This window comes from Trichosurus vulpecula, chromosome X (assembly GCF_011100635.1).
Source record: "Trichosurus vulpecula isolate mTriVul1 chromosome X, mTriVul1.pri, whole genome shotgun sequence".
NCBI lineage: Eukaryota > Metazoa > Chordata > Mammalia > Diprotodontia > Phalangeridae > Trichosurus > Trichosurus vulpecula.
Genome location: NC_050582.1, coordinates 18,202,930 through 18,228,020, shown reverse-complemented (window position 1 = coordinate 18,228,020; position 25,091 = coordinate 18,202,930). Strand labels below are relative to the sequence as shown.

Below are 25,091 nucleotides of genomic sequence, written 5' to 3'. Positions count from 1 at the left end.
GGAAAGCTAATAGCAACACAAAGCACTTTTTTCTTCTTAGTCCGGAGGAGCCTGCTTGTGGAGTTTCTATCATTGTTCTGTGAAAGATCATAGAGCACAGGAATGGAGAAGAGCAGATGTCCTAATTTTCCGAAAAGAGAAGAGACCAAAACCTGCAAACTATAGGCCAATGAACTTGACTTGAATTCGTGGACAATCTAGACTCGGGGGGAAGTGATGGCTGGCTTCAGGAATGTGCTGGAGCAGGTCCCTTGCCAATTGGCAATCGTGCTAATAATGAAGATTAACTAAGAGGTGCAGCGTGCACACACTCTTTTCCCAAAGCATTTACCTGCACACCATTGGCCATCTTCAAGTGCTTGGGAGATTATCATATGGGCACTGGAAGCGCAGAACTAGGAGTGGGTGGGCGTCATTTAGAGGACAGTTTCCACTTTATGTCAGGAAAACCTTAGCAATGCCACCTGGAATGCTCTGCTTTGGGAGGGAGGGAGTGCTTTCCCCTTCACTGTAGGTATCAGAGCCAAGGCAGGGAAGCCCCTTTGTTTGATATTCTGTAGTAGAGATAATCTCGTTCAAGTTTGAGCTGGATACTGCTGTAAGGAGAAAACACCTTTTTAAAAGACATCCAAACCCAAATCAACACATCCAACCAGAATTCCAGAAGACCAATGATGAAACATGCTTCCCACTTCCTGACAAGAGGTGATGGGCGCAGGATGCATAATGAGAAGTGACCGATTCAGGAATTTGTTTTGTTCCATTATGCATATTTGTTACAAGAGTTCTCTACTTTTAATGGGGAGGGAGGGGAAGAAAAAGCAGATTTTGTCCATGGAAAAAAAATAAATATAAGTCAAAAATTGGGGAAAATGGAAGAGAGAGAAAAGAAATGTTTGCTAATTAAAAATGAAATGAAAAAAGTCTCTGTTGTACCTTATCGCCTCTGAGGTCTCCTGAAGACCTCCCAGAGGGTCACAGAGCCCACTCCTTCCCAAGGTAGCTCATTCCACATCTCACGGCACAAGAGTCTAAATTAGCTTTTACTGACAAAAGATCAGGGCCGACTTGAATGCCTGGCAGGGAGCGGTACAATTTTCTATGGCACTCAATGGCTGTAGCTCAGTAAATGAGAAGAAAGGAGCCCTCTATTAGTATATAAAGGACTAAATGCCTCAGAACTCTACCCTCCTAATTAGAACCCTTGCAATATAGTCATGGGCCAGGGGGAGGACCAACACTGGAGGTCCCTTTGATCTCAGATTTTAGTCCTGGCTCACTAATTATTTGTCTTTAAAACATAAAGCAGCCCATAAATCCCTGCACTAAATAGACAGAGGTCATTAAAATGTTAATGGAAGGGTATATATTTAGCCATAGGTTCTGGTTGTACAGTGTATTTGTAATTCGATTGAACAAACCTTATTAGATGCCTACTGTGTGCAAGGCACTGATTTAGCTTAGTGGGCTTTCAGTGACTCAGTATGGGCAAAAACCCTTAATTAGGGCTTAAAATTTGGACTGAATACGCATTTCCCAGAGGATCAGTAGGTGCTAATGAACTTTCTTGTAAGCCTCAGCAGCAAGAACTGCCCTGTGGCCCTCCTACTGCTTCTAGAATAAAATACTAACTCCTCTGTTTGGGTTTTAATGTCCTTTCTAATTTGGCTTCTCCAGTCCATCTTCTTAGATGAATTCCCCAGTTCTCCCCCTTATGCACTCTAGGTTTCAGCCTAACTGGCCCACTTGCTGTCCCCTGAATGTGGTGCTGTGCCTCTTGCTTCTGTCTTTGCACAGGCTGTCTCTCATCGCTGGAGTGCTCACTTTCCTCCACCTCCACTTCCTGGTTTGTACTGGCCCTCCACAATGCCTTTCTACATATTTCTTATTTACTTCTCTCTATTCCCCCAGGAGACTGTAAGCCCCTTGAGGGACAATTTCCTTTTTACCTTTGTTTTCCTAGGGCCTAGCGCAATGCCTGGTCCACAGCAGATGCCTGATAAATGTTTGTTGACTTGAGTAGTTAGGTACTAACCTATAGCCCTGCGCTCATCACAGGCAGCCTGTGCTTGTTGGTTGTATGATTCGGGTCCCCCCAATTGACCATCTGACCTGCCCTCCCAGTGTTGTCCATCGGGATGTCTGGGAGCAAACCCAGTCCTCCTGAGAACACTACTGGGACCGTACAACCATGGCCCAAATAAGTAGCCATTCCCAGACTCTTGCTTCTGCCCTGACAAGACACCCAGATTCACATACCAAGAAGAGAGTCCCTCGGCAAAGAGGAGAACACAAGTTCTATGGGAGATGACTGAAGTATGTAGCCGCTGTATTACTCCTAGCTCATATTTCCACGTTACTCAGAACAAGCTCAGAAGGCCAGAAATACAGGGATTATTACCTTCATGTTACAAAATCTAGAGAGATGCAATTACACAGTTAATAAACAATAGAGCAGGGCTCCAACTCACTCCTTAACGCTTCAAGTTTGGGGGCCTTTCCACCATAAAATGCAGATAACATAAGATTCCATAGTTTGTCTGGAACATAGTTGTTAGTCTGGCATCCTAACATCATCATTACTGGTTCCATTTCCCAATGGAAACTTTGAGGTAGGACATGTATTTTTGGTTTGGCGTGACCTATTTTTAAATAGTATTTTATTTTTTCCAATTGTATATAAAGACAATTTTTAACATTCAGTTTTTGTACTTGATATTTTATTTTTTCAATTACATGTAAAGTTAGTTTCAACATTCATTTTTGTAAGATTTTAAATCCCAAATTTTTCTCCCTCCCTCCTTTCCCTCTCCCCCCCCTCCAAAACTGCAAGCAATCTGATACAGGTTACACATGTACAATCATGTTAAACATTTCCACATTAGTCATGTTTAACATTTGTTTTTATAAAATGTAGAATTCCAAATTTTTCTCCCTCCCTCTCCTTTCCTCTTCCTAAAATGGTAAATAATTTGATATAGGTTATATATGTGCAATCATATAAAACATATTTCCGTATTAGTCATCATTGTGAAAGAAGAAACAGACCAAAGGGGGAAAAAATAAAGTAATTGACATTCAGGGTCTATCAGTTCTTTCTCTGGATGTGGATAGCATTTTCCATCATGAGTTTTTTGGAATTGCCTTGGACCATTGTATTGCTGAGAAGAGCTAAGTTGTCCATAGTTGGTTGTCACACAATGTTGCTGTTACTGGGACATATTGACAGACTTGAAGCAACCAATATTTAAAGCAGCACTCTAAAGAATTCCTGAGCTGCCAAGAGCGTGCTGGAACAGGGGAGGAAGCACTGACCAAGAGTCAGAAATAAGGGAAAATTTCCTTCCAACTCTCCCTAGAAGTTCAGCCTCTATGATTTTTGCCAGCTGGTCAGTGGCATTCTATTAGTGTCCGTGAAGCTCTACCAAGTAGGCACATACGCCAGGATGCTAGGAACACTTGTGGCTGTGCTGCTGACCGGACATTGGGTATATTGTGCCGGACTTGTCATTTCTAGTTCTGCTTGGACTGGAGCTTCCCCAGCACCCTCTTGTAGGTTGGAGTAATTCACTTTGGTTTCTCAGATTTCTATTACAGTATGAGAAATTGTATGCTATGTAGTCATCGTAGGGGAAAATGTACAAATTACATTCTTAAAACATAAGTGATAGTTATGAGGCTCTTCTTTGAACAGGCACCACCACAATTGAAAAATATGACCTTCGTACAAACAGTTGGATACAAGTTGGTACCATGAATGGTCGACGGTTGCAGTTTGGAGTTGCGGTCATTGACAACAAGCTCTATATTGTGGGTGGAAGAGATGGTCTAAAAACTTCGAACACTGTGGAATGTTTTAATCCAGTGACCAAAATCTGGTGCATTATGCCTCCCATGTCAACTCATAGACACGGTTTGGGTAAGTTAAATACACTAAGTGCAGTCTATCTATTTTATCCAGAAAATGGGAATAAGCATACAGTAGAGCCTGACCATGATGCTGCTAGTCATTACAAGAATTTGGGCAGGTCATGAATCAAATAACAAACCACAAGTTTAAGAATCTGGAATTTCTGAGGTGTGGGCATTCCCTTCTCCACTGCAGATCACAACCCCTCTATACCCTTGTGAGTTGCCTGACCTAAAGTAATTCAACACTTGGTGGCTGACCTGGTGCTGAACATCTCTGAATTTAACAAGTCTGGTCCCTAGACAGTGGACACACGTGGTCTGTCACTAGGCCTGTGCTAGAAGCCTTTCCAACTTGCTTAGGACCTTATAGAGCTTATGCTCCTTTGGCATAGATCAGCTACTAGAATAGGACTTTAATGGAGGAGTCAGCTAATTTCTCCCTCAAGAAAAGTTTGGCTATTTTTTTTGCCAGATCTGGGATTTCACTGATAGACAGAATTCTTGGTGAGACAACTGCCTCTGCTGATGTAGTAAACTGCACCTACTAGGTAACCTAGAGGGTTACACAGAGTTGCCTAGAGTTTTAGAGATAAAGTGACTTAGCACATAGTAGGTGCTTAATGAATGCTTGTTGACTTGACTTGATTTAACCACAGTCACACAGCCAGTATGTGTCACTGTCACACTGCTTCTCAAAAACCCAAGATTACCTCCATACCATTATAAGGTATTGTAATAGGATTTTAGTGGAGGGAGATCAAATAATATCTCTCCCCCACCCAACCAAGTACCATATACAGCAAAAACAAGATGTAACATTCCACAATTTGCCTAGAACATAGTTGTTGGCCTTGTATGCTAACATCATGATTATTTATTCCATTTCCCAATGGAAACTTTGAGGAGGGACATACTGATAGACTTGACACAACGAAAATCAATGAATTTCAGAAGTCTATCATGGGAAAAAAGGTAGGTGGGGTAAGGAAGTTATCTCTAGGCGAATGTTACCTTGTTCCCTTCCCCATATGGACCAATCTGCATTTCAGCAAAGCTGCTAGAATGCAAAATGAGACCAGTACATATTTAGGCAAATTGTGCAGTTGGAAGGAACCCTGAGTTATCTTCCCCCCTCCTCCCCCACACAGGAAGGTGGGGATAAATGGGGTGGCTTTGAGTCCACTCCAGTAAAAGGCTGGATGGGACAAAAGCCATAGTCATTGTGATAACTGTCTCAGCCTCCCCAGAGTTTCTGGGAAGGGAAACTTTTTTCTGGATTGCTGGGAAGTGGACCCACATCCTTAGGCCTGGGAGGGGGTGGAAGAAGCATTGAACTGGATATTTTCCAGGACATGTTTCTTCATTCTGGGACCATGAGCTTGCTATGTCCATCAGGACCACTGAAAAGCATTAAATGTAAAATCACACAGTGACGTAAGGTGACTTCTTATTCCAAATATACAAGCCTGAGGCTTTTGTAAACCTAGTGGCTATGCTCAATCAGAACTTTTATTTTCATAATCATTGCAAAGCAACTCATTTAGTGCATCTTGGGAAATAGCTCATTTATATAATGGAACCTTGTGAGAGAATTTCATTTAAAGGAAGGTGACTTCAGTACAGAACTGGGCATGGGAGAAGATGGTGAAGTTAAAAATATGTTGGAAAATATGGTTTAGGATTAAGAAACAAAAGTTGTCAAAGGTCCGCATAAGATATCGAATCCCTTTAACAATCATGTTGTCTAACCCACACGATTTACAGATGGAGAAACTGAGACCTAGAGAGAGAGCGAGTCTAGCTCTCTAGCCACCAGACTAGCCTAAAGGCACACAACATGTAGGAGAGTTAGGCCTCAAACTCAGGTCATTTAACTCCAAGTCCAATGAGTGATCTTTGCACTCTACCACACTTGGCAATTTCTTGTTTTTCTCCCTTATACGATGCTTTTCTCCTCATTTACTATATTCATGTATGCCACAGGTCAGAACCTGTCTCCTCAAACATAAGTAATAGGCTAATCCCATTATATTCAGGCTTTACCGGCAATGTTACTCATTAGGAGGAGGGCTTTTCAAGGCAGCATTAGCACTGATCCTGATGCTGGTGATCACAAGGCTAGCTTTACCCTGTCTTCCCTAGAAAGAGGTTCCCTCTCTGTCTGCACTATAGAAAGAACAATGTATCATTGATTTCCTCTTTCAGAATATATGAAACTTTATCTTCATCCTATTCAGATATGTTGCCTGACTAAATATTTTTGCTTATCAGGCATCTAATTATCCATTAAACCAGAAGTTAATCATTACCTAGTCTAAGCACTTCTAACTTAAATAATTACCTGAGGAAGAGCCCAATGAAAAGTTAATTTATCAGGACAGAAAATCACAGAATCACAGGGTTTTGTCCATAAGTCGGAGCAACAATAAAGAGCTAAGACAATAATTCAAGGGGAGAAGCCTCCCAGCGAGGAAAAATTCTAGAATGTTCGAGCTGCAATGAACCTCTTGTAGACAGTTTTTCTGGTCCCAAGTTGTCCTTTATGGTGAGAGGGGGAGAAACAGTCTCAGGTCATTGTCTCTCCCATGCCCTTCCATTATGTTTTCAGTGATCTTGCTTGGCCTCTCCTACTACCAAGAGCTTCCCCCAGGGTTGCTGCCTGCTGAAGCTTTCCTCCTCATTTGCTGGCAGGGGAATCTAACCTACCCCATCCCACCTTTTACAGAGGAGGCCAAGACATCTTCAGTGACTTATCCACAGTCTCAGAATGAATAGAAAAATGAGTAGTAGAACCCAGAACTCTTGACTCAGGGACCACTACTCTTTGCTATATATACCAGACAGTTCGATTTGATCTGAATCATCCTGACTGGCTCCCTGAATCGTAGAATACACTAATTACTCAGACCTCAGTTTCTCTGCAGAAACATAGCATGGGCTAGAAGGAAACAAGAATGAATGAGAGAAATGTCCTAATTATTTGAGGATGTAGATGAGGGGATAGTGATTGCCAGCAAAACTGACTACTATATAAAGGAGGAAGAAAGCAAATAAAGCAACACTGTTAATTCCTGGAGTGGTGAAGAGAAGCAATGCAGGAAGGGGCCATCAGAAGGAGCTATGTGGGAAATCTAGCCAAGCCTGCAAAATTACCTGTCCTTGAGGTGTCTCAGTGAACCCAATACCTTCTTCTTTTGCTCACACTCACAATGTGTAAAGGGAAAGAGAACCACCGTTGCTAGGACCCATTCTCAGATGGATCTTCACAACATAGATGAGTTCATGAAGACCCTGCTTGCAGACAAGGCCATATCTAAGCTCCGAGGTTACAAAGAAGCTGTGATAGCCCCAAAGGGCCACTCCTTCCTTCCAGTAAGCACGGCCCAGACATTCCTGCCTACCAGGGCCAATTCTTGTCCGCAGCCTCCTGTAAATTTGCTGCAGGGATCCACCCAACAGATGGGGGGAGGAGGCACTTTCCTGCAAGGATGCCCACATCTACTGTTTATCCCTGGCTCTCGCCATGGGACCAGCTCATCTTTTTCTATTATACATTGATTTGAGGACATCGTTTGTAACACTTTTCCCATGTAATTTATTATCCTAGAAAAAAAAGTGTCCCCTACATATTGACATTTCCAGAAAAGGCACTTCTACAAGCTTCCTTGGCCTCACACAGTTTCAACAATGATACTTTTCTATGAGACATTCATTATACCTAAAGGCTCCCGGAGGGTTATGGGAACAGCTTTTGCTTCAGATCAGTAGCAGAAGATTCAAAGTTGGCTGTTACTTGAGAAGGGGTACACCAATCATTGGGAATGCTGAATCTAGGGAAGGCCCTAACACCATTCTCCTCCTTTAGGGGTGGCCATGCTTGAAGGACCGATGTATGCTGTTGGTGGCCATGATGGATGGAGTTATCTTAACACTGTAGAAAGATGGGACCCTCAAGCACGGCAGTGGAATTATGTTGCTAGCATGTCAACTCCTCGAAGCACAGTGGGTGTTGCAGCGTTGAACAGCAAGTAAGTAAACCCTTACCAGCTCACATGCATGTGGTCTACCCAACCTTTTAAACAAGATCTTTATTTTCTTTCATTTTTTTCTCCAAATTTTGAAGAAGCTGAGCTTTTCAAGGCCCACATTTTTATTAAGATGCTAATAAAATAGGGGAAGATAGGTGGCGAAGTGAGTAGAGCTCTGGCCCTGGAGTCAGGAGGACCTGAGTTCAAATTCGGCCTCAGACACTTGACACACTGACTAGTTGTGTGACTTTGGGCAAGTCACTTAACCCCAATTGCCCTGCCTTCCCCCCTCAAAAAAAACAAGATGCTAATAAAATTGATGAGAAAATGATGAAAATTACATCGATGCAGACTGCCATTGCATTTTAAAATCTGTGGCATCATCAATGCACATTTTCCTATGGTACTTGTGAAGTTGACCTCATGGTATGATATGTGTGTTTTTATATATTTTGTTATCTATTATATATTTTTACTCTGAGCCCTGTGATGAAACCGTCTGCCAATGGAGATCACCAGATAATCTGCCATTTAGTCTTTGGAGAGTTGCCTGTGGGAATTGAAATGTTAAGTAACTTGCCCAGTACCACAGAGGCAGGGCTTGAATCCACAGCTTTCTGAGTCTGAGCCGAGCTCTGTCCACTGTGCAACACCACCAGTCATAATTTTAATACCCTATAGGCTTTTAATACCCTAACTCCAGCCATAATAATCAATTGGTCCTTATGAAAATCCTTTGTGGCATATGGTATCATTATTGCCATTTCACAGATGAGTAAAATGAGGCTCAGACAGGTTAAGTGACCAAGTTCATAAAGCTAGCAAGTATCTGAGATAGGATGTGAAGCCAGGCCTCGTTGAGTCCAAATCCAGCACCCTTTCCAACCTACTTTACTACCTCTTGGGTCATGTAGTATATGCATCCTTTATATGAGCCACCAACGACGCACTCCTAAGGAAAGAAGCTTATCTGCAAGTGATGTTTTACTAGGAACCTATTTTCATTATGAAAGAACAATTATTTGAAACAGATATTTGCTTAAACAATTTATTATTTTTACCATATCACTTCCTGTATGATGTGCCCATTCCTTTCCCAATCTGTGCTTCTCCATTGGGCTAAGATCAGCACTGGGCCTCCAGACCAGCTCTTAAAGTCATAACTAGGGTAGGGTGGTCTGGGCTTTGCCCCAGATCACAGAATTTAGAAGGTGTTAGAAGGTGCTGATAATACTTGTGCTCTTTTGACACTAGGCTTTGCAACTAGTTAACATAGGAAGCTACCAGTGGGGTCCTTACACACACATGCATACATACATACGCACACACACACTCTTACCTGAGGGCACCTCATGCCACTTGCCCTAGTCAAAAGCATTCCTAGTCATGGTTTTGCTAGCTCTGCCATGGCTGCCTTCTTTTTCAGTAATTCCTCTGTCTTCTTGGAAATCCCCCCCCCATAGTGTCCCCTAACATTCCATTTTGGTTGACTTTCCGAGGACCTCTCACCTCTACCTCTAATCAAAACCTAACCCTACTCCATAACAATCCTTGACTGGGTGTGAGCCCATGCTCAAAGTTTCCTGGGTAACATGTGCACTTTACCAGGTACCTTTTGGAGCCTCCACTTTCGCTTAAGGACCTGGGGTAGGCTGGTGGCTGCATTTCAGCCCTCCTCGAATCATGTGCTGTTAATGGCCACCCATCTGGCTTTGGCATGGAGCTGGTGGGCATGGTAGAGGCACAGGCTCACTGTAACTTTTGGCCCAAGCTCTGTCTTTGGTGCCTTCCACAGCACAAACATGAGGAGTTTGTGTTCAAGAGAAGAGAGTCTCAGCCCTACAGTGGCTCAGGTCAAAAGTTCTTTTTTGAATGGTCACCCAGTGGGGTTGGTAACATCATCTCCTGCCCAGGAAGGAACATGGTGAGATCATCAAGTCGGACTCATTGGCTGCTGTGTTTCAGTTGCTCTCAACTCAGCATGAAGGCCAGTTAAAGACTTTTGTGATTTAGTAAGCATTTATTTTATTTGTTGATGTGGGATTAAGTTAAAATTGAATTCACAGGTCTGTCCATCAAGTGTGGGATTTGAAAGTTCATAGTAAAATCACCAAAGTCAATGGATTTTCCAGGTTGAAACCCAAATTTGAAGTTCTTTAATTACCTCTCTATGGGAAGGAGGAGACGGGGTTGGAAGAACAGGGCTAGCCCTGGGCCTGTGAGTTCATTGGTAGAAACATTCCAGTGAGGAATTTCCTCTGCCAGACACCCCTCCCGGTGCAGCTCAGCACCTTCTCTGCAGGGTTCCTCAGCCCCAGGTCAGAGATGTGGCCTGGACCCAGATCTTCCAGGCTTCAAGGTGGACGCTGCACCCCACCCCACCCTCGCCTCTCTGTGTGGTTGGTGTTTTAAAGCCCCAGGGAAAAGTGACAATAATTCTATTATTGTAATGTTACATGTATATATGTAACATGATATACATGTATATAGTACTTTAAGGTTTCCAAGATGCTTAGGATATATTTCCCTTCCCCTTCTCGTGGTTCTCAAAGCCATTGTGCCCTGCCCCCAGGCCCTTATGGCCTCTTGCCTGGACTGTTGTCCTAGCTTCCTAATGAGTTGCCCTGTCTCAGACCTGTCACCTTTCCAATTTATCCTCTGATAAGCACAGGTTTGACCGTGTCACTCCCCTACTCAAGAATTTCCAGTGCTTCCCTATCACCTCCAGGAAAACACACATACACACACATGCACACGCACACGCACAGGCACATGCACAGTCCGTTGTTTGATATTTAAAACCCTATACAAGGTGATGCTAACCTAACTTTCCAGCCATAGACAGACAGACAGAGACAGATGGATGGATAGATGGATACATGGATAGATACACAGATAGATACATAGATAGATAGATGGCTGGATAGATGGATGGATAGATAGATAGAAATCTATTGTATTTCCTGTCACATATGCTCCTTCATGTTCTCTGCATCTCATCCAGACTAGCCTGCTTGCTATCCCTTGTACATGACAGTCTGTGTCCCATTTCCATGCCTTTCCATAGGCTGAGCTCCTTACCCAGAATGCCCTCACACCCCCTTTTAGAGTCCCCAGCTGCCTTCGAGACTTAGCCCTCATGCCATCCCCCATGAGGCCTCTCTTCATGATTCCACTTATTGGGGCCTGTTCCTCCCCACTCATTTTGTATTTACTTTGTATATATTTTGTGTTTATAAATTTTATTTTTATTCCAAACTTAACAAACAGTCCATAAAATGGGCATTTTCATTTCTACATATAGGTCAAAGGAGACCTGTACATAAAACTACAGTTTTCCGTATCTACTAATTGCTGTTCTTTTAAATCGGTATTAAGGTCAGCCAGTAGCTTTGAAAGCTGTCCTGCTTGTGTGTGGTCCCAGTTTGGCCTTCCTTGTAGATATTTTGTATTTATGGTCTGTGTATATGAGGTTTCTCCCAATAGAATATAAGCTCCTTGACTGTTTGGGTTTTGTTTCTTTGTCTGTGGAACCTAGCACACTGCTTGGCACAGTAGGTGCTTAACAAAATGGTTGTTGGATAAATGAACAAATGAATGACTACGTGATTTGCCCAGTGTGTGAGGCTGGATCCGAACTCCAAGATCAGAGCTCTAGTCTCTCTGCCATGTTGTTTCTGTATTAGATTAATATGATGTCCAGGAAGAGATGCATGCCTTGATATTTCCCAGGCACTGGTCCACAAGAGAAGGAAGTTCTCCAAAGCAGCAATGACTATCCTGCCAGCCAGGACAGGCTATCCTGCCAGCCGAGGTGGGCTGTCCTGTAAGGTTGGGCTATCCTGCCAGGCTGGGGTAGCAGGAGGCAAAATTGTGGAGTAGGTGAAGTTTTTCTTTAGTGCCTTTCACTTCTCTTTTTAGCATGCTTCTCCTGGTTCTGCCTTGGCTATTTTCCCCCACAGAATACTGATCTGCAGGAAGGCAGAGTATTGGCATTTAAATAATGGTTCTTGAAAATTTAAATCCTTCAAGAAAGAACCAAAACAGACATAACTCTAATGGTGGGATTTCAGGCACTGGCTGGGGGATGGGAGAGGACTTGACTATATGACTCAGTTCATAGCATATGACCTGCTCTATCTACTCTAAAACTCAGTGCTGCTATTAATTTGAGTCTGTATTTATAATATCTCAATAATTTTCCATGGTTCCTTACTTAAGAAATGGAGAGCCTTATACAGTTTCTGTCTGTCTGTCTGTCTTATTGTCTCTCTCTCTCTCTCTCTCTCTCTCTCTCTCTCTCTCTCTCTCTCTCTCTCTTATTTTCTAGATTATATGCTGTTGGTGGACGAGATGGAAGCTCTTGTTTGAAGTCTATGGAGTGTTTTGACCCTCACACCAACAAATGGAGCATCTGCGCATCGATGTCAAAGAGACGTGGCGGTGTTGGGGTTGCGACGTACAATGGCCTGTTATACGCTGTTGGAGGGCATGATGCCCCTGCATCCAACCACTGCTCCCGGCTTTCTGACTGTGTGGAAAGGTAACTTTTCTACTTCTCTTGCTTTCTTATTTCCCCCTTCCTTGTTCCCTACCTTCCTTCCCCTTCCATTAGTCCTTCCTTCTCCCCTCTTTCCCTCCCTGTCTTTTTCTTTCTTGCCATTGCTTCCTCAATTTCTTTCCCTCCTTTCCTTCCTCTCTCCCTCCCTTCCTCCCTCCTTCCTTTCTCCCCACTTCCTTCCTCCCCCCTTCCTTCCTCTCTTCTTTCCTCCCTCCCTCCCTTCCTCCCTCCTTCCTTTCTCCCCACTTCCTTCCTCCCCCCTTCCTTCTTCTCTTCCTTCCTTCCTCCCTCCCTTCCTCCCTTCCACCCTTCCTCTCTTCATCCCTCCTTCCTTCCTTCCTCCCTTCCTCCCTCCATCCCTTCCTCTCTTCATCCCTCCTTCCTTTCTTCTTTCCTTCCTTCCTCCCTCCCTCCCTTCCTCCCTCTCTCCCTCCTTTTCTCCATCCCTCCTTCCTTCCTTCCTCCCTCCCTTCCTCCCTCCATCCCTTCCTCTCTTCATCCCTCCTTCCTTTCTTCTTTCCTTCCTTCCTCCCTCCCTCCCTTCCTCCCTCTCTCCCTCCTTTTCTCCATCCCTCCTTCCTTCCTTCCTCCCTCCCTTCCTCCCTCCATCCCTTCCTCTCTTCATCCCTCCTTCCTTTCTTCTTTCCTTCCTTCCTCCCTCCCTCCATCCCTCTCTCCCTCCTTTCCTCCGTCCCTCCTTCCTTCCTTCCCTCCTTCCTTCCTTCTTTCTTTATTGCCTTTCTTTCTATCCCCTCCCTCTTTTTAAATTAATTACACAAATTTTTACTTAGCTCATACTAAGCACTGAACTAGGAACTATTGGGGAAACAGTAGGAAACAGGATCTTTGTCCTCTATTAGTTAACAAGGTGTAACTGTACAGATTCTTCTTTTTATAAACCTATCAGACCATTGAATGAACCTTGTCCTTCAGAGTAGTCACCTGCCAGGGGTTATCCCAAAGAGGCTGTCATTGCTATGAATTTTGGAGCACCACATCTGGAATTGCCTTCAGAGCCACGGAAGCCCCAGCAGCCCACACCCAGAGTCACACATATATATTACATGTCTTCTCACTGTAGTCACATCGTGATCTTTCCCTTCCTCATCGCCCCCAGACCTCCCACCACAGTCATCATTCCTGAGATTAACTCACTGACGTTATTTAGCAAACTTAGCTCAGAATGACATTTGGCTGCTTCAAAAATAAAGTCCACCCTCAAAGGCCATAGAGATTTCCAAGAATGTCCTGCAGGCCTGAATGTTGGGTGGTGATGATCCACACTGCTCTTCCAGACCATCAGCAGAGGTCAGCAGAATTTGTCTGTGTCTTGTTTAGGTCTCCACCAGAAAACAAACAAAATTATAAACACCTTCAGGTCCTCATGTGTACGATTTCCATAATGAAGAGAACAGCAACTTAGAGTTATGGAGTGTGAGGGCTGATTGGGGCCTCGTAGATCATCATTTCCTAATTTCTGGTCCATGACAAATCCCCAGCACATTTTACTACCATAGGTCCTTTTCAAAAACCGAAACCATTTGAAACTCTCTGTATTCTATCCTTCTTAACTTCTGACTCCTGGTCTGTGGCCCTGAGGCACCCAGGAAGTACCCCCCCCCATGTAGGGCAGAGTTACAGTAGAGAATTTATAGTCTAGTGTGGGTTGGAAAATATTCCTATAGAGCATCTAGTTCAGCTTCTTCATTTTAAAAGAAATTAAACCCATGGAAGTAAAATGAGACTTATCCAAGGTCACGTGACAAGTGAGAGGGACCCGGATTTTTGCCTGGGCTCTCCTCCATATGGTAGTTATGAGTGTGGGAGTTAATCACAGATTATTGGCTATATAATAAAGTAACCTTTCTCATTCTGTTTCCACAAAAAAGGGCATTGTAAAAAAGCAACAAAGCCTTTTAGTCTTGAACAGTCTAAAAAGTCCATTCCCCCTAAGGGCCTAAGTGCTGGGTCACACAGAGTCAGCTGGAAGAAATCAGGGAATCTCTGTGCATGTTGAGTACAGGCCTCATTACAAGTACATGCAGACGTGTGAAGCAGTAGCCACAATGAGGAAATCCAACGTGTCTGGAAGCACTGAAATATAATCAATTGCAAGAGTTTCCCTTTTTTGTAGAATTAAGGAGAATTACTTTAAAGATGAAACTTAGTCAGAGTGACCTGGATGAGCTTGGGAAAACGGTCGGACACCTAACTTCTGTAATATAGCCTAAGTGGATTTATCTCCAAAACAAATAAAATTGATTTGCATTTTAGGAGAGTTTTCTAGGGATTTGATTTTAGACCATAAAAATGCCAACGTGTTTAGGTCTATGCCAAAAGACAGAGACAGAGTAATATAGACAGAAGACTGTGATAATCTTTACCTAGTCACCTAATGCATAAAAGCAAGTGAAAGTAGATATGTGGATGAGAGGCTGTGGTATAATGCAAAGGATGTGGCACGCAGAGTCCAGAGGAACTGGATTCCAATGTGGATTCTGCTCCACCTGACCTTGATAGCCTGGATAATGCTCTAGATTCTCCATGTTTGTCATCTCTCTTATGAGGGAGATACACAAGATCATTTCTGAGGGAAGGAGGAGCAAGTTGCAAATGAAGAAGAAACTCGAATAAAGGATGTCATAAAAGAAATGTAGGAGCATAAAGAAGATGGGCTGGTCACATGGTGAGAGCCAGGGACAGCCAGAGAGGCATAGGCACTCTCCTGGAGCTTTATGATGTCAAAAGAGCTTGAGGAAGACCTCCAGCATGTTGGGGAAATCTTCTGTGACAAGGGCATGGGTGAAAGTTATACGGGATACTCAGGCAGAGATAAGGTAATATCTCCCTTGTTGGAGAGAGTACCCATACTGATGAGATTATAGATCCAGTGGAACATTGGAGTCTATCCTAGGGAGATCTGGTGTGGCCCGTTGTATATTCAAATATATGGGACAGTTAGGTGGTACGGTGGTGGATAGGTCAGCAGGCCTATCAGGAAAACCTGAGATCAAATCCAGCCTCAGACACTGACTAGCTGTGTGACCACAGGCAAGCCCCTTAACCCCTGTTTGTTTCAGTTTCTTCATCTGTATATATTATTATATAAGTTGTTCCATGTGGAAGATTTATTAATTTCTTCATAGTAGAAAATATTTGTTCCATGGTAAAGGCACTAAGTGTGTGGAAGATTGCCCCGAGGCGGTACCTTGTTTACTGTTCAGGGTCTTTGACAGGACACATGGATCTATGGAGGGTCGTGGCCAGAAAACAGGGCCCCATCAGTGCTTTGCATCTTTATGAGGGAGATGTAAACTTGACCTCATCCAGGTACCAGATAGATTGGTAACCCATTATTTTATGACTGAACTTCACTATAAACCATCCAGATAACTAAGCATTCTCTTTTGTGTGTAGACCAGGAAATAACACTCTAAACAATTATCGGCTGAGAGGCAGTAAGGCCACAGCACTTGTCCCAATGCCCCCAAATCTCTTATCCAAATCTCCAGACTATGAGCTTCAATATCCTCACCCACTTGGGATATGGGTTTCAGGCAGTGTACAACCCCCTGATCAGATGCCCACCCTGATCCCCTGCGCTGGCCTACACATCCTGTTCTAAGCCATGCTTCCCATGGTGCCAGATCATCTCAGGATGACAGAGAGAGCTGGATGGAACCTTGGAAGCCACGTCCCCCAACCCCCTCACTTTTCCAATGGGAGAACCAAGGCCTAGATGAGGGCAAGTGACTTGCTCCAGGTAACACAGGATTAGAACTCAGGGCCTCAGCCTCCCAGTCTACCAGGCTATCCCCAGAGCACACCGTCCCTCCCAGGGTGACTTGACTATAAGGAGTTGAAGGACCAGGACAATGGTTTGGTGGCTGTGGAGTTTTTGCTGGTGCAGTTTGTTCTCTAAAGGTCTAAAGGTCCGTAGGAAGTTAAATTTCCTTGCAAATACATACAGCAAGAGGAATCAGAAGTCCTTTTGCTTGTTCCAGTTATACTTTGCTTAATAACAACAATTGTAATTATTTGTGTAATTAATTTAAAAAGAGGGAGGGGATAGAAAGAAAGGCAATAAAGAAAGAAGGAAGGAAGGAGGGAAGGAAGGAAGGAGGGATGGAGGAAATACTATTAGCTAGCCATTGTATAGCACTTCGCAGGTTTCAGACCGCTTCCCATCTATCATCTCATTGAATCATGTGGACCGACAGCATTCCACTTCCTAACTCACCATGCTGCCCTTTTATGCAATTACTCTTTAAAAGCAACAATAAAAAGGAAAAAAATGTTAAACCTACAGTCCAAACATGTTCAAAGAATGTGACAAAATGGCCAGCTCTTGCCAAGCTTTTCGTTGGCCTGTAAACCGTGGAGGATCCTCGCATCCAGTTGTTCGAAACTACCACCAAAAACTGATCTGAGTTGAGATAGGAGTGAGGATGATGAGGGGGATTCTTTTTACATCCTTGGGAAAAAGGAGGTGCAGAAAGTTATGTGGGTGTCCCTAATCACACTGTAATTGGCGAAAGAGGAACGGAAGCTTGGTTCTCTCTAGTTCTGGCTCACCATGCTTTCCCTGAGAGCATGCTCAGCTCTCCAGTGTAGGTACCATAGCAAATATCTAAGAGCAAAGGCAAAGGGATTTCTTTGGTTTGCAATCATCCTGTTACTAAGCATACAGGGCTGATTATTTTTCCTGAAGGTCTTTACTAGTAGTAATGTTGAAATGTGTCCTTCGCTTAACCTTTGGAAGACCGGACATTACTCAGCCCCTCTGGCTAATGTGGACACTAGCCAGATTTTATTAGTCACGATACAAATGCAAAATTCTGAATCTTTTAGAGCAGATCTGCTAAGATAAACAAATCTACCTAAAATGAGTTATTATTCACACATGTGGCCATCCTCATAGGCAGATGAGTTTTGCAGCAATTGATCATAGCAGTTTTGTTGAACTGAGGATTCAGTGTGGATAGAGAATGCAGCCAGACAGCTCAATAATGTCCCCACATACTATATAACATAGTACATGGTACTAAAAGTTCAGTGATTAAAGATTTCCGTTTTCTTTTAACGTAGAGTTGAGTCCATACAATCTAAAAGACCCTAAATGCACAGACAAGTTTGTTCATTCCTTCATTGATTCACTCACTCACAAATATTCACAAGATGACTGTTCTGTGCAATGCCTTGTGCTAGATTTGGGGGAAAATACAAAGATCAAGAAGGAATAGTCCCTGCCCTCAAGGAACTTACAACTAATGCATTTTGGGAGAAATAATACATTTATGAAGGTAAATATGATACAAATTGGAACATGTTAAGCTCATTAAAGGAATATGAATTGTCCTGAGCTCACATTAAAGAGAAATTTCGTGCTTCAATTATGTTCAAAAAGAAACAGGTGGAACAAATCAGAATGTGATAGAAGAGATAAGTTGTTTAACAAGGAGCTTGAATTTTAAAATACAGTAGAATATAGTAAAGTTGTTTCTCTTTAATAAAATAAACTTACCGTTTGATTTTTGGTAGACAGAAATAAAATCAGAGGGGCTTGTAAACAAGCGTTAAGGTGAGTGAATTGTTTTATTGGTTTTACCTTTTTGATTTTATTGTCCTCTGCCAGGTAGGAAAATGCTCCAAGCCTTGGGACAAGAATTCCTCAGGCTTTCCAATGAATGGGGATAACTGGATTTTCTTCCATCCCATTGATAGAAAAGATTCATGGAAAAGGATTTAACTTCAGAATGAAATGGAAAAAAAAAATCTAGGGCCCCTGAAAAAACAAAACAAAACAAAACAAAGATATAGTAGAGAATGACAAACTAAGAGTGTGACCAATGCATCCCCCCCACCCCCCTGCAAACAGTATTAAAATGCAAGGTGCTCTGATAGCCAAAGAATTTGCGATTTCATTCTGCATTATTCTCAATTTTAGCCCTTATACAGGCAGGGATAGGCACGTCGTATATAACTTTGATCAGAAAAAAAGAACATAGTCTAAGTTGCTCAAAAAGCATAATTATAGTCGATGGGGAGGCTTTCTTCCTGAGATGCTGTTAGAAATTGTAAGACTTCCTCTCTGAGTCCCAACAAAGACATTTTTGATACCATGCAAACGTTTTCTAGCTTTATGATATGCTTGGAGTGACCTCTAGTGGTTGAATGAAGACATGCAGCCCGTTAAATAGTCTATTGTGAAGAGCTATCGAACATTCTGAAATACACGTTCAAGTCTTTGTTTTGAGATGTGCCTGTGTATTTAAATAATATACATATGTATGTGTGTTTGTACGTACGTATGTTTATCCATGTGTGCAAATACATGTGTATATTTTATATGTCTGTGGATGGTTGTTTTGAACTGTCTTCCCACTGGATTGCCTCTCCACAACTTTTCTTCTAAAATTTCTTAGGTATGACCCAAAAACAGACACATGGACAACAGTAGCACCTTTAAGTGTCCCTCGTGATGCTGTCGGGATCTGTACCCTTGGAGATCGCTTATATGCAGTGGGAGGATATGATGGACATTCGTATTTGAACACAGTCGAGTCCTATGATACACAAAATAATGAATGGACAGAGGTAAGATCATAGAAACACTCACACACAGAGCACCTTCCCACCATTAAAAACCAAAAAACCTCTTCAGAATTCTGTTACCTCATGTGCAGGGTGCAAAGGTGGAGGCAGGATTCTAGGATCTGTGATATGTGTTACAATCAGAGACTCTCTGAGCAGAGAGAGAGCCTTCTGAGGGTGTCCATCTGAAGTATGAATCCTCTGTATAAAATCTCTGACAAATGAGCCTCTGGTCTCTGCTCAAAGACCAAAAATGTTAAGAAATGCACATCTTCCTGTGGCAGTCCATTCTTTTGGGGATGACCCTAATTGTTTAGGGCAAAAACTTGTTCCCCATAATTTCTACCATTGTTCCTAGTTCTGCCCACTTGGGTCAAGTAAAATAAATAATAAACCTAATCTCTATTCCATGTAACGACCCTTTGAATAACTAAAGATAGCAAACTTAAAAATAAAAAAGAAAGAAAGAAAGCCCTGGGTATGTATTTGCTATGAGGAATGCCTAATATCATAGATTTAGAGACAGAATCCAGTCCAGCTTCCTGTAGGAGATGGCATGTGAGACAGAAGAAACTTCAAAGGTCATCTAGTTCAACCTTCTTATCTTTCAGATGAAATTGATGTCTGAAGAGGTTAAGAGACTTCCCCAAGGTCACATAGGTAGTAAGTGACAGGGATGGGATGTGAACACAGGTCCTGTGACTCCAAATTCAACATACATCCCCTCAAGCCCTCCCCATTTTAACTATCTTATTTCTGTCAAGGGCCCCACCATCCTTCTAGTCAGCAGATAAACAACTTGCATCATCTCTGACTCTTCCCTCTCCTTCACCCTCGTATACAGTCAGTTGCAGCCCCACGTCACCACTGTTATCCTTTCCACTCACACACGTGTAGCCACCACTCTAATTCAGGCTGTCCACCCTCCTTCCTTGGTTATTACATTGGCCTCCTAACTGGTGTCTCTGCCTGCAGTCTCTCCCTGTCTCCAGTCTGTCTTCCATGGAGTTAAGAAACAAGTTTTTCCTACAGCATCAGTCTCCCCATGTCATTCCCCTACCCCAAGGAGCTTCAACAACTCTCTAATAGAATACATGCAAGATAAAACACAAACTCCTTTGTTTGCCATTTAGCACAATCAGAATCCAGTCTCCCTTGCCAGATTTTTCAACATTACCTCTTCACACACTCTCCATTCCAACCATGCCGAACAAAGAAGCTACTTCTCATACTAATGTACTAAATGCTGCATAGATTCCCACGCCAGGTAAATTTATTTTACCAGGAACACTCTAGAGAAAGAGCCTTAGCATGAAGTCTTACCCACTTCAAGAGGAGTTTGAAATGGTGGAGAAGAGAAGTTTTATTTCTTATTTCAGTAGCCCTCCAGTCACCATATGGAACTGTGGTGATCAGGAAATTCTTGCTGAGGGGCAGCCCCATGCACAGATGACAGAAAGGGAAGAAGAAGACCATTAGTGAATTAGGAGAGATTTAGCTGAGACTCAAGGATGAACTTTCTGAATATTATATATTAAAGAGGTACAAGTAAGGAAACCATTTTGCTGAGGATCTTGAAACATTTGTCTTTGATATCTTTGGATAGTAGGAGCAAGGCCCAGAGAAGGGGAATCATCCGCCCTGAGTCATCTAAAACCGAGAACGGTCTCTTGACCCTGTAGTATGGTGTTATTTCTGTTATGCCTCTTAGAGTCTAAAGCATAAATCTCTGAGCCTTGATTCATTCACATTGATTCAGCTAGCTACCCTTCCGTGTCCTTTCTAACTCTTACATTCTCTAGGTTTCAAGTTCCTAAATGTATGTCACAAAAGAGACTAGCACCCATTCCCCGTGACATCCACGTGTATTTCTTTCTCTGCAGGAAGTTCCTGTTAATATTGGAAGAGCTGGAGCTTGCGTTGTGGTCGTGAAACTGCCCTAAGGAGATCCAGCAAATATCAAAGCAAAGCAAACTTCCAGCACATGAAGCAGTGTAGGAGGAGAAGAGGAGGACACCAAACACGTTTGAAGTAGCAGCTGTGCTTGTTTAGAGCTAGCTCCTAAGTGGGCAAGTCATATCGAACTCGGTATATGACTCAAAACTAAATTTAGAATTTCTTTTTTCCAACCAGGAATTACACATGACAGCCACCTAAAACTGTTGTCACACTTGATTCATATAAAGCCCCATCCAATAAACCACATTTCAGGCTTCTGAATGAAAATGCTCAATGTTTAATGAAACTTGGTAGTGACCAAGGCAGGACATATTATGATGTGAAACAAAATAGAGAAAGGAGTGTTGGCCTTGGGGTCACAGGACCTGGGTTCAAATCCTGCATCTGCCACATACTACCAATGTGACCTTGGGCAAGTCACTTAATCTATCTGGGCCTCAGTTTCCTTAGCTATAAAATGAAGAGGTTGGACTCCATGACCTCTAAGGTCCCTTCCAGGTCTGAATCTATGATCCTACGACTTGATGGTCTTTAAGACCCTGCCCACTTCTGTGTCCTTCAGTCACACCCAAAGGAGGCTTTATTTAACATGTTTTCCAAACCTCCACAGTATTATTAACAGCTTTCAACTAAAAAAAAAAACTTCTGGAACTGGCAAATGTTGTGGGATTGTCCCTTGCCAAAAAAAAATTTCTCTGATTACCTAAAATATTATGATTGAACATCTGAAGCTCTAAAGTAAGAACTTTCAAATCTGTCTAAATTCCAACAAGGCATTCTTCTCTTACTCCAATGCTGCCTCAAAGAAATACTAAAAATTACTCTGTTGACCCATGTTGCTATTGTGCTGATCACAGTATGTTACCTTCATGAAAATCGAGTTCTTCACCCACCATCTGCTAGGACTTACTCAGAAATTGGGCTTTCCTTATATTTAGTTATAAATGCGATTTGGCAACAAGAAGTGGCTAGGGTCCTTTCATAAACACAACTCACACATTAAAAAAATCCAGTATTTGTCACATTGATACAAACTGTGGCTCCATCTTCAAAGCGCCACCTGCCACCAAAAAAGAGTGGGTAATGGGCTCCCCAGATATGCCTGAGAACTCAGTGATTATCAATTGTTAACTGAGTGTGTTTGCTAAAAATATAAAAATAAAAAGATTGAAATTCAAGATGATGAGAAGCTTCATAAGGTTGGTGTTCACTTGGAAACACCACGACGTTCAACGTGCATGATTGTTCCTACAGTTTTCTTTCATCTGTCAGTTTATATGAAGTTGTTTTTTGTCGCTGTTGTTGTTTTTGCTAATTTCAGTCTTGTAAGGTTCCAATAAGGAATGTTTAGAATGTACGTCTAATCAAACAAAAAAAAGTGTAGTTGGGTAGTGGCTATTTTCGCTTTAAAATCTAACTTTCATTTACCTATAAAATTATTCAGGATAAACCATTGAAAAAAATCTCTTTTGGACAGCTTTTCAGGTTGTGAAATTAGATTTCATTTTCAGATTGTGAATATGTGTTGCTTTCAATGGGCTTTTTACTGTTGGTTGTGAAGAAAACTTTTAAGAATCTCCACAGAATAATAGAAAGTGAATCATCCCACTGGTTTTTAATTTTGCAATGCAATTGGCACAAAGGGATATTTGGAAATTGGCATGTGGAGTTCACATAAACTTGGCTTTCTCTGATAGAATGAATGATTCTTGAATGTGGCAATGAATTTAACCCTGTCTCCCCCCTCCTTTTCATGCTCTCCTTTCCAGTGCCCAAAGTAATGTAACGTAAATAATAAAGGGTGATAAAGTCTTTGTGTGATTCCCCAGAGCTCTCTTTCAAATCAGATGCTGTGACAAAGCCTTCTTTTCTATTCTCCAAAACTCCTAGCACAGTGCTGGACACATGGTAATTACATAAAGACTAAGCAATTACTTTTTGTTCCCAAACCAGCATCTAGAATTTAATACGGACATTCATAATATCATAGGACTTAGAGGGAGAAAGGACTTGAGAAATCATCTACTCCAACTCCCTCCTTTTACAGAGGAGGAAACATATAGCTAATAAGTAGCAGAGGCAGGATTCAGGACTTCAGCTCCAAGGTTCTTTCTACTATATAATGTTGCCTCCAATTCTGTAGCTTAAGATAAGGTGTGTGAACAAGTAAGTCATGGGAAGTTATGTTTTGGTCAGGGGAATCCTTTCCAACACCTATAGGGTCATACCACATAGGCAGAAGCCCACTGCCCATTTGGAAGATCAGCCTTGTCCTCCTCCTTGCCCATCTGTTATCCATGAGTACTGTAGTGTACCTTACTGGGCATGTGAACCTTTCAGGGCTCACAGCATCCAAAGGTAGGGTGTTAGAAGAGTAATGCAGTTTGCCTCCAAATTCTATTTTCCTAGCTTGATGAGGTGGCATTTAAGCAGCCAGGCCCAGGTGGGACTAAAACGATTGGAATTAGATGAAGAAAATTGTTTCTCTTGTGTCTAAGGGAGGGGAACCAGAGGGGAAAGGCTACTGCTAATACTGTCTTGGCCCAGCAGGAAAACTGAAAAGATCACTGAGAGGTAACCAGATCAATAATCTTTTGGTAATCAGCAAAAGTCCAAATCTTTGACATCAAAACAAACAGAACTCAACAGCCCTAAGAAAGGTTATAGCCATATTGACAACATAGGTAAACACCTGTGTTTGCACAGTTACCAGGTTGACTTTTTTGACTGAGATAATCCAGGCAAACAGTCCGGGTAAACAGTCCAGGTAAACATTCATTCGTTGCAAAAAGCCCAGACACTGGGCTGGCTGCAGATATCTTTAGGCAAACTGGCCAAACGAATGGGGAAAAAAGTCATTTACGTTGTGTAACCACAGTGTAACTTCCATGACCAATTCAGTTCAACTGAAATGATTATTTTTTTCTGCCAATCCTGTGGTGTAGTTCACAAATCTGTTTTAAGTAATCAAGGAGAAGGAAAAATCTTCTCACCTCATGAGCTTTCTGTTAACTGTAACAGTTGTAGGTTAGGAAAGTTGCTTGTGATGGTGGCAAGAAGCAAGAAGGGGCCTGAGAGACCATCTATTCCAGGCTTCTGGACCTTTGCGGTGTTGTACGCCCTTGGGCAATCCAATGAAGCCTGTGTAGAGTCCTTTTCAGAATCAGGTTTAGAAATGCATAAAATAAAACATGGAGCAGGGGTGAGGAGCCTGCGGCCTTAAGGCCGCAGGCTCCTCACCTGTAACATAGAGGATTACAAAGGAAACCAACCGTTAGTGAAAATAAAGATGTAATTTTTTTTCCAAGTTCACGGACACCCTGAAATCTATCCACAGACTCTTTAGGGGTCCCTGGACACCAGGTTAAGAACCTGTGGTGTGGTCTAACCCATCTCCAAACAAGAATCATCTCTACCACACACCCGACAAGCAGTCATTGAGGCTCTTTGTGAAAACCTCCAGTGAAGGATAGCCCAGCCCCTGCCAAAGTGGCCCATTCCATTTTGGGAGGACTACAATCATTACGAAGTTTCCGTAAACAGCAAGCTTAAATCAGCCTCTCCCCAGCTGCCACACACTGTTCCTAGTTCTGCCCCCTGGGGCCAAAGAGAACAGGTCTGAAGACTCTGCCATGGCAGCCCTCCGAATATTCGAACACAGCTATGGCATCTCCCACAATGCGTCTCTTCTCCTAAATGAGCCCAGTTCCTTTAGCATTTCCTCGTATTGCTTGCTTGCCAGCCTTCTAACCCTCCTGGAGACTTTCTTCACGATGTATGCCAACTTGCCAATTTTTCTTTCTAAAATTCGGTTCCCCAAGTTGAACATAAGACTCCATCTGTGGTTTGACCATGGCACAATACAGCAGGACCGTCACCTCCCCAGTCCTGGACACGAAGTCTCTCAATCCAGACCAGGATTGCATTAGCTTTTTGGGTTTCCATATCACACTGTTCATAACACAGAGAACTGCCAGGTTTCCCCCTTTCGAGGAGAACATGCATGGGGTTTACATCTACATTGGTTCATTGGCTTT

General features: G+C 42.6%; 1 protein-coding gene across 1 annotated transcript in view; it reads left to right on the top strand.

Annotated features, from left to right (window-relative positions):
• The window catches only part of KLHL4 (kelch like family member 4), a 276,789-nt gene extending 253,923 nt beyond the window's left edge, over nucleotides 1-22,866 (top strand). The window contains exons 7-11 of the mRNA XM_036740231.1: nucleotides 3,695-3,919; nucleotides 7,778-7,940; nucleotides 12,271-12,483; nucleotides 18,927-19,098; nucleotides 20,979-22,866. Of these exons, the coding sequence (XP_036596126.1) occupies nucleotides 3,695-3,919; nucleotides 7,778-7,940; nucleotides 12,271-12,483; nucleotides 18,927-19,098; nucleotides 20,979-21,038 (833 nt within the window). The 3' untranslated portion in view covers nucleotides 21,039-22,866. The remainder of the gene's footprint in view (nucleotides 1-3,694; nucleotides 3,920-7,777; nucleotides 7,941-12,270; nucleotides 12,484-18,926; nucleotides 19,099-20,978) is intronic.
• Nucleotides 22,867-25,091: the final 2,225 nt, after the last annotated feature.